The 15,128-nt window shown below is 34.1% G+C and overlaps 1 protein-coding gene across 1 annotated transcript; it reads right to left on the reverse strand.

Annotated features, from left to right (window-relative positions):
- Positions 1-409: 409 nt before the first annotated feature.
- LOC112506468 (transcription initiation factor TFIID subunit 6-like) lies at positions 410-9,806 on the reverse strand. Its single transcript, XM_025110538.1, has 12 exons — positions 9,484-9,806; positions 9,269-9,355; positions 8,068-8,166; positions 7,884-7,992; positions 6,943-7,046; positions 6,715-6,852; positions 6,528-6,623; positions 5,878-6,002; positions 4,963-5,095; positions 2,984-3,109; positions 2,143-2,254; positions 410-874 (listed from the first exon to the last, which is right to left on the reverse strand). Exons 1-12 carry the CDS (start codon positions 9,607-9,609, stop codon positions 492-494), a joined length of 1,638 nt encoding a protein of 545 aa, XP_024966306.1. The 5' UTR covers positions 9,610-9,806; the 3' UTR covers positions 410-491.
- Between the last annotated feature and the right edge of the window lie 5,322 nt (positions 9,807-15,128).

Here is a 15,128-nt window from a genome sequence, read left to right on the forward strand (position 1 = left end):
TAATTGTTTGGTAATTATTTACAATGAAATTAGGGCACTGAATGGTTAAGGGAGACTTATGATACAAAATTATTCAGAAAATTTTAAAACCATTAAAAGGCGGACTCTTTTGCCTAACAAGATTTATCTACTAACGATTCAGATGTTGTCTTTTAATAAAATTATCAAGAGGTAAACAAACAACCCCAGTTTAAATGGGTTCTTGACGCCTAGTCCCGAAGGTCAATTGGCTTGAGAGTGGCTGACTCAAATCCCGCTAATGAATTAATCACAAAGTCATGTTCGAATCGTACAAATGATGCATTCTGCTGTCTCCTAACTCATATTGTAACTTTACCAAAACCCCTTCATTCTCTAATAAGCCTTGTGACACTAAAACCACCAACACCAAAATCCATAGGTACCAAGATTTCAATGAATGCATGGTGAGATATAGTTTTCAATATGCATTCACATGTGAATATTTGGACAGACAAAAGAAGGCAATCAGATCAGATGAATATATTACACAATTCTGGGGAAAGTACAAACGGAAGCATGCTTTCACCAAAAAGATCATAAAGCTTGGGAAGCAAGTGTCCAGCATTTATTTCTTTTTTCCATGCTCGGGCCACGGCCACCGAAGATGATGTTTGAGCTACACTACCAAACTTGTCTCTCCGACCACTGCTTCCCGGAATGGTGTCATTTGGCAAAAACCTTGGTAATGGGTGCACCCCGACATCAGAAGCTCCACGAGTTATTGAAAATCCGCTGCTGGCTCCTGGCACCTCGACCTTCACTAAATGCTGCCCTCCTACAGAACCGTCACCTGTTGCTGTTTTTTTAAGTGTCTGCTCCATCATCAAGTTGTTTATGCCCGCCTTCCTTTTATCTTGATTTATACATGCAAACAGCAAACAAATGATCAACAATTTTATTATGGTATATATTTTATATATAGGGTAGGCTTATGGTGAGAATGGAAGTTATAGTGAGAAGGGATCTCCACCCTTGGATCAATCCTAATTGAAGATCAACACTAATGAGATGCAGCGGATCAATTCTCATATAAGCGAAATTCATGAGGTGAGGATGAGATTAAAAATGATCAAGGGTCCGGATCCCTTCTTACGCTTCTCACCTTAACTCCTATTCTCACACGATCCTTCGTCTATATATTTATATATATGCGCCCAAAATCATATACAAACATCCTATAAATTTAGAAACTCTATGAATCAATATTAACCACATATCATGTTTAACTTCCACTATTATCTTTATTATCTCATCAGTCTTTTCCTAAAAAAGCTCACTTTCTGTTTTGCTTTGAAACAACAGCAGTGTCGTTTTACCAATGAAACAATACATAGTTGATCTATATTGATCCGTTTTATTAATGCAATGTCGTTTCACCAATGAAACATTACATTGATCGAGTGATTTCAAGTGGAGAAAAGTGAGTTTTTTAGGAAACAGTTGATAAGATATTTAAGGAAGTTAAATATGTGTGGTCTATATTTTGTTCATAGGGTTTCTATCTTATAGGCGGTTTCTATTTGATTTGCCCATAAGGCGAAGGATAATGTGAGAAGTGAAGTTATAGTGAGAAGCATAAGAAAATATTTGAACCCTTGATCACTTTTAATCTCATACCCACCCATGAATTGCGCTTTAGAAGAGAATTGATCAGGTGCATCTCGGTGCACCTCATTACTCTTGGCATACAATTACGATTGATCCAAGGGTGAAGATCTCTTCTTACGCTTCTCACCAGAACCCAATCTTTGCCCATTATATATGTAAGAAGGGATCTCCACCCTTGGATGCATATTAAGATGAGATGCACCATGATGCATCGGATCAATCCCCACATCAAGCACGATTCATTAGTGGGTTTGACATTATAGGTAATCAAGGGTCCAAATCCCTTCTTACGTTTCTCACCTTAACTCTCGTCACACGATCCTTCGCCTATATATTATTGTGCCATTTAGTTAGGCTGTTAAGAAATGCTCTTACTTTATCACCTCCAAACATCATCTAAAAGACAATGTTCAAATGAATGAACACCAAATATAGGTGAAAAAGAATATCTACAGGTTTTCCCTATATCCAACAAGAAAAATACAACCAACGATTAGGAGAAAGAAGCCGTACTTGGGTTTATAGTCAAGTCATTTCCATTACTCTTCCAGATGGCATGTGTTGGTGGAGAAAACAGATTGGGAATCATCTTAAGCTGATTGTAAATGCATAGACCAGCTGCACACTGCAAAATGTATTTCCTCTCAACCTTCGTTTCACAGCACCAATGATATACACAGATGAATATATATATATATAGGGTTGGGTTGCCGTGAGAAATGCCATTTTTCGCAAGAAGTGTTAGAAATGTAATCTTCACATAAGATAAACTTCACAAAATATGTGATGGTACTCTTATATTATGTGAAGGCGTATAGAGATGAACGGTTTTGTAGAAACTGGTGAAGGTATGCATTCAGGTCGTGTAACCTTCACCACCCACAAAATATACAGGTACCTTCACCATTTCTCACGTTTCTCATCTTTTTCCTCACTTGAACCCAAATCTATATATAGGGTGAAGGTCATGGGAAAACCTCAAAAAAAAATTGAAAAACTAAGAAACATCCTGGTAACAATTTATATGTACGGTATACACATGTGCATACAAGTAATTTGTACATCTTCAATTACTTCATGCACATGCACATACCGCACAGATAACGGTTACTGGGGTGTTCGTTTTTCATCTTTTGGGGGGTTTTACCTGAACCTCTCTTTCTCTCTCTCTCTCTCTCTCTCTCTCTATATATATATATATATATATATATATATATGAATTATGCATTTGGTCCAACATCCAAGTCTCCTTGAGGTCGGGGATTCACGAATTGTAAGAAGTTCTATCTGCAATGTGGCATTTTTACTCTATCGGAGAAATATACACACTAAAATGAAAGTAAAAGGAACTCACCATTAAAGCCCCATGCACTTGCCAGGCCTCATGCCTCCTGCTCTCATTTTTCTGATTCTCAAGTTGCATTTCTGGTTCTAAAAAATGCAGATATGGATCAAGATTTGGCAGCAAAAGCAGACGCACCTATGAAATGTAGATAAGAGCCCGTAAACAGATTAAATTAGAATTAAGATCACAGACAAGATGAAACCAGTTTTGTGCAGAATAGCCCATTTAAATACTTTGTACTAGAAAGAAAAGATGCAAGTTAAGGAGATCTAGAATCAAATTTGTAAAAAATGATTCAAATTCTGCCTTATTAACCTTTATCATATGATTTTGCTGACTTCCTACTCCTAGAATTCTGACCTTAGAAACTTATGAAGACATAACTGTGATATAAAGCTCATCTTGACATAATGGAAGTAGCAGAATCATAGAGAGATAAAAATATTTTACAGTGTGCATTTATCATGTATTTTGAGAAATGATTAGTTGTCTCTAACATTGTATAATATATTACCATGAGAAGCTTCAATTCAGAATACACTTAAGGGCTTGTTTGTTAGAGGCTTAATAGGCTTAATGGGACTCACAACTTATTCAGTCAGCTATACATAACTGTTTGGTAGTGGCTTAATGATATAGAAAGTGGCTTATTTAGTAACCTTATAGGAGGGAGGTTTATACAGAAAGCCAAGCTTTTTCCAAACCTGTCCCTCCTAATTAAAAAAATACTCTCCTTTCATCTATGAAAAAACCCTCCCAAACAAAAACTTTTCCAATCTATACAAACAGATTAATTCACACAAACATCTTTATCCATACATGACTTAACCAAAAACCAACCAAACAGTCATTGAGACACTACCAAACAGTCATGTATAGCTGACCGAATCAGCTGTAAGTCCCATTAAGCTCATTAAGCTGTTAACAAACAGTTCCTGAGATTAATATCAGACGTTGCTATAGCAAAGCAATGGAGTTGCAAATGCTTCAGCAGCTGAAGGACACAAATACAAGAATTCAAAGACATATAGAGAGTCAAGGAAGCATCATCCACGATCACAAGTTCCATCAATAGTGACAAATTCCTGTTCTGTTGTTTCAGTAAGCAGATTTTTAGTAACAAGCTCCGTTTAAAATACCACCAGTGACTGAATCGAGTCTTTGGACCAAATTGTTAGCAAAGAACCAGCCTTTTTGATGTCAAATTTCCTCTTGTTAACAACGGCTGTGCGCTGATGGTTTCTGCGGTGTTATCTCAAGTGTAAATATTCAAAATAATGTAATCAATTTCCTTTTTTCCTTTTAAGAAAACCATACAAGATCCAGAAACCCTTCCCGACTACATCAAATATATCATCAAGAAGAGGAAATGCAATCATCAATGTCAACCACCACAAATTTATTCCAACAGTTCTTAAATGCATGTTTCAACACCTTTTCAAGTGATGTTGTCTGTTTACTCAAGTAGACCAAAGTGATGATATCACATGCTTTGATCCTAGTATTTTTAAGAAATTCTCTTTCCGTAACAATTGGGTGATGTAATCCCTAGCTCTTGCACTATTCGGGTTTTAATTCCCTTTTATCAACATAAAGTCACTTTGGGAGAAAAGATAGAAGGAATAAAATGACAATGTGATAAAAATCAACATTGTACCATTTTAAATAGATAAAAGATCTCTCCAAGACCCTCCTTTCCCTCCTTCTGTAGCTTATCAATATATTGCAAGTGGAGGTCCTAACTTCTAATGTCTATTCCTCCTCTAAGGCATGTCTATATAGTAAAGCGGATTCAAATTCAAGTTGTATTATCTAAAGCTAGATTTCTCCACTCGGGTTCTACAAAATAGGTGCTTTTGTCTTACAAAGTTGGACACTTGGGAATAATTTCCATCAAAGAGAAAATGCAATGCCTCACTTGTTAGTAATTTGCTGACTAATATATGATAATGAAAATGCTAGCGGAAAGGGAAAACAAAGAAGGTTACCACGCTTGATCCAAGGGCAGTAATCCCTTTTATCGCACCATAATGTTGGGGAAATGCTTTTGCTGGATCCAAAAACGCATGAAGAAGAGTCCTAGTCACACGTAATTGGAGGTTATGATACCCATTGCCAAACCTGCCAAATGTGCAGAACTAGAAGATTATTCTACATTCGTCAAATGTGAAGATAATAGACAATGCATTAATACACTTTAGCCATACACAAGTGGAAAACTTATAATACACAGAAGCTGTGTGTTAAGTTGTTTTTATGATTTTCACTATTTAACAGATGGTTTAAGGGTAAACAAAGACATACAAATATATGCTTACTTTCATTTATTTATAAGAAAATACCCACATGGATCATGATATCATGTATCAACCTTTCACCTTTCCTATCTTGGTCCATCCCCAAAATCCTCCCCGACACAAATAAATAACAAGTAAAACTCCATAAGTGTCACAATATTAGATATATGTACTTCAAGACTCAATCATTATATAACAACCAAATAATGGTAGAAGTGCTTTGAAGAACATAACAAGAGGCATGAAGTTTTTGATCCTCATACAATTTAGATGATAGCCAAACAATCTCCATCTTGATTTTTAATGTGAAACAAGAGTAACAAGTACTAAACAATTATAATGGAACTTCTAAGAAGCTGAATATAACCAATAGAGATAAATGAAGAGGAAAGGAGAATGGATGCAAGGACATCGGCTGCATGATCAGATCATCAATATTTCAACTTAAATTAAAGGTAAGTATATATGAAATAATCATCAAACAATGTCGGAGCAGGGAAGTATTTTGCAATTCTACTAGACATGAATATCCATGTTCAGATGGAATTGAATAACGAATTACCACATATATCTATACATATATGTAATATATATATATGCACACACCTTCTGCATATTGAAGCCACCAGGTTAGCTGTGAAGTTTCGAAGTTCCCAGTGGTTATCAGTTAACTTATTCCCAAGGCTTTTTGCAACAAGGCAGGTCATTACAGACGGCATCAGTTGGTGCAGCTGAAGAGAACAACCGGTTAGATACTGCAGACAAAGCCTTAAATAGAATTTGTAATAGACAATTAACAGTTCTGAATAATGTTACTTGACATCATCAGGTTTTACTTTGTCATGTTACTAAAGTTTAGTGCATAGCAACCTCAAATTATTGACGAATGATCAGTTGAATTACAAATGATTTCATTAGACTGGTGGTAAGGTTATCCCGCCGAGCTTAGACTTTTCACCACAAGGGTTGTGGCATAGTGGTTGAGGCCAAGGGGATGTGGTGGAATATCCCATCTATCCCGGGTGTAATTCCAGGCGTCCACGACAAGTGGGGCCACTGAGTTTATCAGGGCTGATGTCTTACGGTCGCAATTTGCTGGGATTAGTCTAGGCATAGCCTTGGGACACCCTTCCAGAAGAAAAAACTTGTGCTGCAAACCAAACAAGAGCATCTATATTTTGGAATATTTCCGGTGGTTACACTACTAATCTAAGTTGCATGTATGTGATAAGATGTTTATGTATATTTGTACTTACGTATGGTTCAATGTGCAGAAATGGATTCTGCAGAAGACTCCGAACAAGGCGCATCAAAGCAAAAAGAAGCTGGAAGTTGTTTAAATTACGAGTAACCTGATATAATTATGAGACATGAGCAATCATGGATAAGAATAACTTAAGATAACAATTCACAGTACAATCAGTGAAAACGGAAAGTGAGTACCTCTTCAGCTACGAAATATATGAAATAAGGAACCAAAGGATGGAGTCCTACGTCAGTCGCCAAACTCAACAATGCTTTGTTAAAGATGATTGAGTTTGATCGACTTACAGTGAGGTCTGTGATCTTTTCAAAGTAAAGCTGCAAACCGATCAAAATGCAGCAAGTTACAAAATAGTTTTAGTGAGAGGACCATGTGCGCATGGCCTATAATAACTTTTAATGTTTTACCTGAAGCTCTATAGAGAGCACATGTTTCACAGGAGTTTTAATGTCAATTGAAACCCCATCTTCTTTGTAATCAGGTTTCTTATTATCGAATGGGGTCAAAAGTGCTGCAGTCAAATGAGAACTGTTTTAGAGGTAAAATGGTAATAGCCCAATCGCATGCTCATTTATATTCTGCTGCTACAGATATATGTAATTAAATGCATATTTATAGTCATCAAACATTACCAAGAATGGAAAAATAGCTTACAGACCATGTAGCAGAATTTTCATCTTGGATACATATGTTAATGGCCAATAGTAACACCAATAGAGCTTCAAGAAACAGATGTGTATTGCATGCATGTAATCCATATACACTTCCAAATGGCATATATGAAATTTTTCTTTACTTTGTATTTGGACTCCAGAAAACCTGGTGTACTTAAGATGCCACACTTAGAGCATCCACTATGTTGAGGTTTTTTACCAAAGCTTTTATAGAGCTTTTCCTTACATATTATCGCCACCTCAACAACCTAAAAACCTCTACATACCTCCACTATGTGAAAAACCTCACCCAAGCTTTTTCATAGCTTTTTCAAACTTTTCAGGGTCCCACCATTTTTAACTTTATATCATTTATATTCTTATTTATAAAAATAAATATATTAAAATTTATACAAATACATATCTATTTATAGTAAAAAGTCTACAAAAATTATTCTCAAAACACCCTAAATTTTATAAATTTGTATAAAAATTGGGTTATCAAGAAATCCATAGAAATTGTATAAAAATCTATACAATAAAAAAATTAAAAAAAGTAAATGTATCTCATCTCTAGGGAAAACATTTTCTCTCTATACAACTGGTTAAATATTTTCTTACAATAATGGAATATTATTAAAATCATCAGTAGTTACTTGATGAAAATAAATACAATTGGATTAGGCTCAAGATACCTTCCAGCGAAGCATTTTCAGGAATAGCAGGTTGTACCCCTTCAATAGCCAGCCAGTGATTGACTACAGCTGTATCTGGAGGTGCTTTTGGAAGGGCGGCTGCAATCACCTGGAATATTTACTAAAAATATATGAACCAATCATACTGTTCTAACAACCTTTTAAAATACAGCCGCTTCATTACCTCTCTAAATTCTACATCCTTGTCCTCAACATAGAACAAATCCTTATGCCTGGCAGCTCTTTTAAATCGCAAAGAATCCCCGGATGCAACATATATTGGCTGAGATGAGAGATAATATAACATATACAGACCACAAATGCAAACTTAAAGTTACATGTACATCACTTGCCCATAAATCGAAGAAGAATATAAATGAACATGAAATCATAGTAAACAAAAATGAGTTGTATATCCACATGCTATATGTTTGTATGCAGTGTGCTCCGACAAAGTTTCCCAGGAACAAAACAATGTAAGACAAATTTCAACAGGTTGCAATCTGCGAAAATAGATGGAAATCAAACAAGGAACTCTAAGCCTCGCACTTGGATTCAGTAGTATCCTTGGGCAACTTGCCCAAACAAATCAAAATGTGTCTCACCAAAAGGTGGATGAAATCACTTAATCATAAAAAAGACTTCAATAATTCCTATTTACTCAGTGTTTTACATAAACAACCATTAACAGATAAGTAGAGATATAGCAAGTACCAACCTCACTGTTTTTTCCTTCACGAAAAAGAGAGTGGGATCATGAGAATGTTTGTTCTACAAAAACAAATTGTGCGCAAGTATTTGTGGTTCCTATAGATTCATCATTCCAAGATTGTTTAAATTAAAAACCCAAATCCTTCTTGGAAGAATATCAACAAATTAAATTATTGGAATTTGGATATAGAATTCTTCAATATAACAAACTACTCTTAATCTCCAGGTAATTAATCGAATAATAGTTAGAAGGAGTTCCACTGGATATAACATAAGCAGGAATAAAAAAAAATCCCAGCAAATTTCTCTTTGCCATAAACTTGTGATCCCAAACAAGAAACTTAGCAAGGAAAACATGTAAGTTCTGATTGATGCTAGTTTTATTTCTGAAATAAAGGGTAATCAATTTTATTGATGCCAACATTTGGGATACTTTTTACAGTTATCTTTTAGAAGAAAAACTATAAACAATTTGTACAGTAAACAATGTTTCTAAGTGGAATAAGATTGATCTACACTGCAAAAGACTTTTCAGTAGGCCAACAAGACTTCAAAATAATTCTAGGTTTGGAAATTAATAAGTTTGTTTTAAGAAAAATCACCAAGAATACTATCACTTCAATGGCATATACCGATCAATAGTACGAATGAACAGAATTGGAACAAAAAAGTACCTCCATTTTTCTTAGTTCAAGGGCACTATCCACATCATCTGAAGTCATAGCAGTCCGCTTTGCATGACGCATACATTTTACAGCCTCCTGCAAATTCGCAAATCCACAAATTCAAATATCCATGTAAACATAACACTGGTTATCAACAGTTTACTAAACTATATACACATAAAACACTTCACAATGAAAAACTGATGACATTCGCATAATTTCACCTGCATGATCTCGCTAATACGGTATTCAATGTCGGCGGCTAAAGAAGGCAAAACATCCGGCGATAAATTCCCAACGCCGATGCTCTGTGCAATCACCTCAATGCTCTCTTTCTCTACGATGTTCATCGTCTTGTTTTTTCCTACAATCAACTACGATCACCTAGCTTATGAATAATTTACTTACATAGGTCATTCACAGCAAACCACTCATTCAATTAAGCAATTATCCCAATTTCTCTGCAAGAATTTCATGATGAAGCTCGAATTCGACCATAATTACAAGGAGGGAATTTATACATGAACTTTTATCGCAGAGAAATCCGCCTCTGCGTCTGCGATTTCAATTTGGGGAACCCGAAGACCGGAAGAAGTACAAAACCCATTGGGCCTCCGGATCCGATTTTCTTTTTCTATAAGGCCCAATAAACAACATCTCTTGATATCCTCTTTTAAAAGCTTTTTTGGGGTAATCGTAAATATTTGGGTTAGCTTAAGTTTTTAAAGGACCGTTTATCAAATATTTACTTGAATAAACACTTATCAAGTCATATTACCTTACCGAATGAATATGGTAAGGGCCCATAATCTTATTCAGTAAGAGCGAGGCAAGGACCAAAAGTCTTACTCGGTAAGTGAGTGCGACGACTCTTACCACAGTTAGCACTTACCGGGTAAATTGTTGCATACAATGCCGTTTTAGTAGACTAAAATCTTATCCAGTAAGTAAGTGATAGTATTGAATTTTACCGGTAAGTGCTTACTGGGTAAGTGTTTAGTAAATGACCCCAAGACAAAATTATGTGACCTAGCAATTATCAACGGAGTTGGCTAACCTGATAGAACCTAAAAAGGTAAATCGACCAATTAGTCTTTATATGGGACAACTGTAAAAAATGTCTTATTTGTCTTGTTATAAAAGCCAATACATAAGACATTTTTTAAAAAGATACTGTATAAAAAGACCTATAAAAAAACAGAACAATTTATTTCATGCCTTCTATTAAGTCATCTATTTCGTCCATACAACTTGTTAGGTTATCAAATTCCGTTTAACAAATTATTGTAACACCATAAATCATGTTGTTAACATATATTAAGGGGACGTTTACTAAACGCTTACTTGGTAAGTGCTTACTGGATAAAATTGCTCATTGGATGAACATGACAAAGGCCAAGAATCTTACCGGGTAAGAGCGATGAGAAGGATGGAGAGTCTTATCCGGTAAGTGAAAATGACGACTCTTACCTAGGTAAACGCTTACCCAGTAAATTGTTGCATTCGATACCTTTTGATGTAAATATCTTACGCATCAAAGTAAATTATAGTGTTGACTCTTATAGGTAAGCACTTATCAGTAAACATTTGGGTAAACAGCCCTTAAGATGTCTTTTTTAATGACACATTTAGAGAATTATTTACATACTTTATAGAAATATAATAAACATGAATGAAAAAGGAGGGATGATGCTTTCTATTTTCTTTAACAATATAAGTTGATATCGTAGCTTCGGAATCGACTATTTTCAGTGGCATGATCGATAGACCTTTGGGTGTGTTTGAAGGGATTATACAATAACCACAAGTAAATGGTGGATTAGCAGTTGCTGAATGATTTGATGCAAAATGATTAAGTGGTCAGAATGATTAAGTGACTTTCATGATATAGTGCAAAATGAAATATAATTGTTTGGTAATTGTTTACAATGAAATCAGGGAGCTGAATGGTTAAGGGAGACCCATGATACAAAATCATTCAGAGGGTTTTATTACCATTAAGAGACAGATTTTTTTTTCTAAACAAAATTCACCTCTTAATGGTTCAGAGGTTGCCTCTTAATAGAACTATTAAGAAGTAAATAAACAAACCCTAAATCCAATATAAAGAATTATTGGAAAATTAGTCTTGCTAGAACTGGGAAAAAAGACATCTGAAGAAAAAAGACGAAAACGAGAGATCATACTAAACCGAGAAATGCATAATTTCAAACACGAAAATCAGATGAATATTTGTACGTAATCTTTGGAAAACGGAGAATTATAATTGAATATTTAAATAAGAACTAGAGCTGATTGAATCATTGAAGATATCTGATAAGAAACCAAGAATCTTGATTTTTTTATTCAATTATATATACATATATATATAGGGTATATTTCTTTTACAACCTTGTGCATTTGTACAACCTTTGCAACCCAATTAATTGAGATATTTATAGAAATGATTGGAGTTCATTTATTATGATTTGAATATTTATGGAATATGAATAGAGTTTATTAATTATGATTAATACTTTATATTAGGAAACAATTAATTGATTAAAAATTGAATGGTTGAGATGAGGGTTGTATAGGGTGTAGGAATGGCAAAGGGTGTAGAATAACATCCCTCTATATATATATATATATGGAGAGAGAGAGAGAGAGAGAGACTTGGGATCATATGAGACCAAAGGTTTTTCGTAAGACCCGTAAGACCAATTCTCAACCCTTGGATTAGATCTACAATCTCAACATTCATAATCACAAAATTGCCACTAGACTTTTCAATAATTACAAAATTGTTATCGTGCAACTTTAAACCATTAGATCATTAGCTTCTAAAGTTGATCAATGAACATAAATTGGTTTCACGGGTCTCACGTGAACCCAACCCAACCCTATATATATATATATATATATATATATATATATATATAACTTTAGAAGCTAATGATCTAATGATCTAAAGTTGTACGATGGCAAGTTTTGTGATTATTGAGAAGCCTCGTGGCAATTTTATGATTATGAATGTTCAGATTGTAAATTTAATCCAAATGTTGAGAATTGGTTTTACGAGTCTCACAAAAAACCCTTGGTCTCACATGATCCCAAGTCTCTCTCTCTATATATATATGTCATTTAGAGTTATAATAATATCAACTATTTATATATATATATATATATGTGTGTGTGTATGTGTGTGTGTATAATGATTAATGGAGGGTTTTTTTTTTGACATTTTTGTAGTACAAGATAAAATATCTTGTAACTAGAAAGTTGCTACCCCTCAAAGAGTTCTTGTATGTAGCTAGAATGGTTCAAAGAGGTGGACCATTCCCTCAACTTTCAAACTAATAACCAATCTTTTTTTATTAATCCACCCGTCATGTGAGCCGACTAATCACAGAGGATTATCTGTTTTGCGGGTAACTTGGAGTCACCGTATTTGAACCTCCGTGGCCACAAAGAGATTTTTATTCCTCATTGGATTTGAACCTGAGACCTCCAGGCACTTTTGACATTTGGAGCTCAAGCTCAAACTAATTAGACACCATCAGTGTGGTTTAACGATCCTTTTTATACAACTCTTTTAAAATTCTTGAGCCATTTTTAGTCAGTCTAATGTTACGATGAATATGAATGATAAAATTTTAATATATCATGTTTGTATATCAAAAGCAACCTTAGAACTGATTTTATATTTCCAAAATACAAAATGTATATGTTTATTTGTGTAGATACAACTGTAAGAACTTTACTTATAAATCTTACTATATTACATTCTTTATTTTGTTTCGATAACAAATTAAAAGATCGTAATATGATGCACATTAAACACTTAGTGATAGCTTAACCAACAAGATTTTTGGATTACTACTAGTTCAGGTCCACTGAAGGCTACAGAGGGAGGATCTGCCTGACAGTTAATTTCAGGATCTTATGTGATTAATCAATGTGTGCACAAGATATCCCCGGTTATCCAAAAAAATAGGTTGCATGTAGTGAGTATTATATATATATATATATATATATGTGTGTGTGTGTGTGTGTGTGTGTGTAGGGACTCATTCAATGGAAAACTAATTAGTTTGTGGTAACCGTGGATCCAATGTGAATCACTTATTTGAGATATTTAAGAATATTTCTTAAATAAGTTAAAAGGGTAATACATTAATTCTATTTTTGACAACTAATCAAAATATTTAATTAAATTTTTTAGAAGAAAATATTTCATTAAAATTAGTTACCTAGTATATCAATTACCTAATATACATCGTATTTCAGAGACGTTTGTGAATTAAAGTGTGTCATAGTGATAACGTTCACAATGTTTCACGTGTATCACAATGTATTTTTTTTGTTTTATGAAATGTATCATAGTGTGCATTTTCGTTATTTTCATTGTTTTACAAAGGTTATCACCATTGTGCATCTTGTATGTATATTTGGGTATCACCATGAATATCGTTTGTAGGTATCATAGTGTATATCTTATGTTCACATAAGGTTCATTAGAATAAGGTTCGCCGAATAAGATTCGCCGGAGAGAGGAAAAGATTCGCCGTATGAGAGAGGATATGTATAAAATCCCTAAAATGCCCTTAATTGATATTTTAAGTTAAAATTACCAAAATTATTAATTTCCTAATTTAACCTTTGATTTATGGTTGAGATTGGATCTCACGGTTAACACAAATAAAATAGTTCTCATTTGGTTAGGCCTATGTATGTGTGTATGTATGTGTGCATGCATGTATATATGTATTTAGAAACTGTTGGATGATTTTTTTTTTGTTTGATCAGAAGGCTCGTAAACAACACAGTAGCATGCATGTAATTAGGTGGAGCTTTGATCACATATGAACGTAATGCAGACGGAACTTAACATATATCAAAATACCAAAATATCCCTCCTTCACAAAAATGATATACAACCATCATCGTTAGATCAAAAGGTAATTGACGGTTGCAAAGTGGTTCTCACATAAAGGGGTATTCTCATCGAAAACATATATATAATATATGTATATGTATCTATATGTATATGTATATGTGTGTATATATATATATATACTAGCAGTGTATCTGTGCAATGCACCAGGTAAGCAAAATTGAAATGGGACAAGAATCACCAAGAGACTATAAAATAATGACAAACTAGTTCTTCCATTTGAATTTTGAAATTCAAACAAAAAGTAAAAGAGAAAGGTAAATGGTATCAGGGGCAGAGCATCGATAGAGTTAGACCAAAAAGGTGAAAGTAACCAGAAATTTTAGTCTCTTGTGAAGACAAAAAGGGTTAAAAGCTTTTAAAGAATTCAAAACATGCATACAATACTTGTATATTGTGTTTTAGTGGGTATTTATGTGTAAAAATGGATGTTGAAGAAAAGAAAAGAAAGCTTCATAGGGAGGAGAGAAAATAAAGCTTATACCAAATGGGAGCTCTTGAGACTGTTGTTGAAGAAAAGGGAGTCTAAGACTCCATTTTTTTTTGTGATGAAAATCAGTGTAATAATAAGTTGTACATCATGCATACAACTTTGTAATAAAGAGATTTTTATTTTATTTTGTGCTTTAAAAACTTGTATTCAATACATTAAAACTTGTATTTAAGACTTTAGTTTAAATGCTTATTAATGTAGTATAGAGGTGCTCAAAAACCCGACCAACCCGATGAACCCAACCCAACGAGAACTAACTCAACCCGAAGCAACCCGATATCTAATCGAGTTGTCAAATTTTCAAACCGTAGGTATTGGGTTGATATTGAGTTACCATTATTTAAACCCAACCTAACCCGATGAACTTGATATCCTTTTATTTATTGGATTTATATGATTGTTGAATTTCTATTAATATATGCATTAGACAATAACACTAT

Source organism: Cynara cardunculus (genome assembly GCF_001531365.2).
Source record: "Cynara cardunculus var. scolymus isolate 2C chromosome LG 2, CcrdV1, whole genome shotgun sequence".
NCBI lineage: Eukaryota > Viridiplantae > Streptophyta > Magnoliopsida > Asterales > Asteraceae > Cynara > Cynara cardunculus.

What these genes read in the sequence shown, in the direction of transcription:
- LOC112506468 (XM_025110538.1), bottom strand. Translation starts at nt 9,609, where the DNA reads ATGAACATCGTAGAGAAAGAGAGCATTGAGGTGATTGCACAGAGCATC. An exon ending in GTATTAGCGAGATCATGCAG is followed by an intron (nt 9,356 to 9,483) that starts GTGAAATTATGC and finishes GCGAATTTGCAG; the next exon opens with GAGGCTGTAAAATGTATGCG. An exon ending in TGACTTGACTATAAACCCAA is followed by an intron (nt 875 to 2,142) that starts GTACGGCTTCTT and finishes GTATAAATCAAG; the next exon opens with ATAAAAGGAAGGCGGGCATA.